The sequence below is a fragment of the Myotis davidii genome, unplaced genomic scaffold (genome assembly GCF_000327345.1).
Source record: "Myotis davidii unplaced genomic scaffold, ASM32734v1 scaffold1098, whole genome shotgun sequence".
Taxonomy (NCBI): Eukaryota; Metazoa; Chordata; class Mammalia; order Chiroptera; family Vespertilionidae; genus Myotis; species Myotis davidii.
Window position 1 is genome coordinate 69,297 of NW_006288959.1, and position 635 is coordinate 69,931.

General features: G+C 40.8%; 1 protein-coding gene across 1 annotated transcript in view; it reads right to left on the reverse strand.

The window, feature by feature from the left end:
• LOC102770854 (HLA class II histocompatibility antigen, DQ beta 1 chain-like) overlaps nt 1-393 on the reverse strand; it is a 15,920-nt gene extending 15,527 nt beyond the window's left edge. The window contains exon 1 of the mRNA XM_015562278.1: nt 368-393. Coding sequence (XP_015417764.1) covers nt 368-393 — 26 coding nt within the window. The remainder of the gene's footprint in view (nt 1-367) is intronic.
• Between the last annotated feature and the right edge of the window lie 242 nt (nt 394-635).

Consider the following 635-nt stretch of genomic DNA (forward strand, 5'->3'; position numbering starts at 1 on the left):
AGACCCTGGAGCCAGTGCCTGGAACCCAGCCTTCTTGAATTGCACTGAATGAGCATTTGAAGACTTTCTCTCAGTTATAGAAGGTGAATGCCTTAGGAATTAAAGAACCAAGAGAGAAGGGTGATTCAAGAGTGGGCATCTTTGTGATATTCAGTTAAAACCTTTGTGATATTCTTACACTTGAGATTTTTAGGAGGGGAAATAAGTGGGGATCATGTATCAGGGAGAGAAAATCATTGTCAGGAGATGCTCCCTCCTATTATCTTAAACACTCAAGGAGCCTGAAGTCCTGGTGCGTTATGAGCTGCAGCTCTATCTCGAATGTGCTTTATGAAACTACAAATTACTCAACCTCTTGTAGCCTCACGCTTCTCTTTGGAAAATGTGGATCATGTTTCATGCATTTTATATCGACACCTTCATACACACACACTCACAGCAATATGACTGCTCTAATACTGCAAAGTGTTCGGATGTGCTGCATGTGTAGCTGTTGGGAATATCACACACAAAATGACACCAGCCCTGCTGACAAGTGAGTCTTCCTTATGCGAGAATCTACTGCATTTGTGCTCTTTGAATGCAAGTCTTTGAAAGTTAAGTTGATTTTTTTTTCTTTTTTGTTTGCTTGTTTG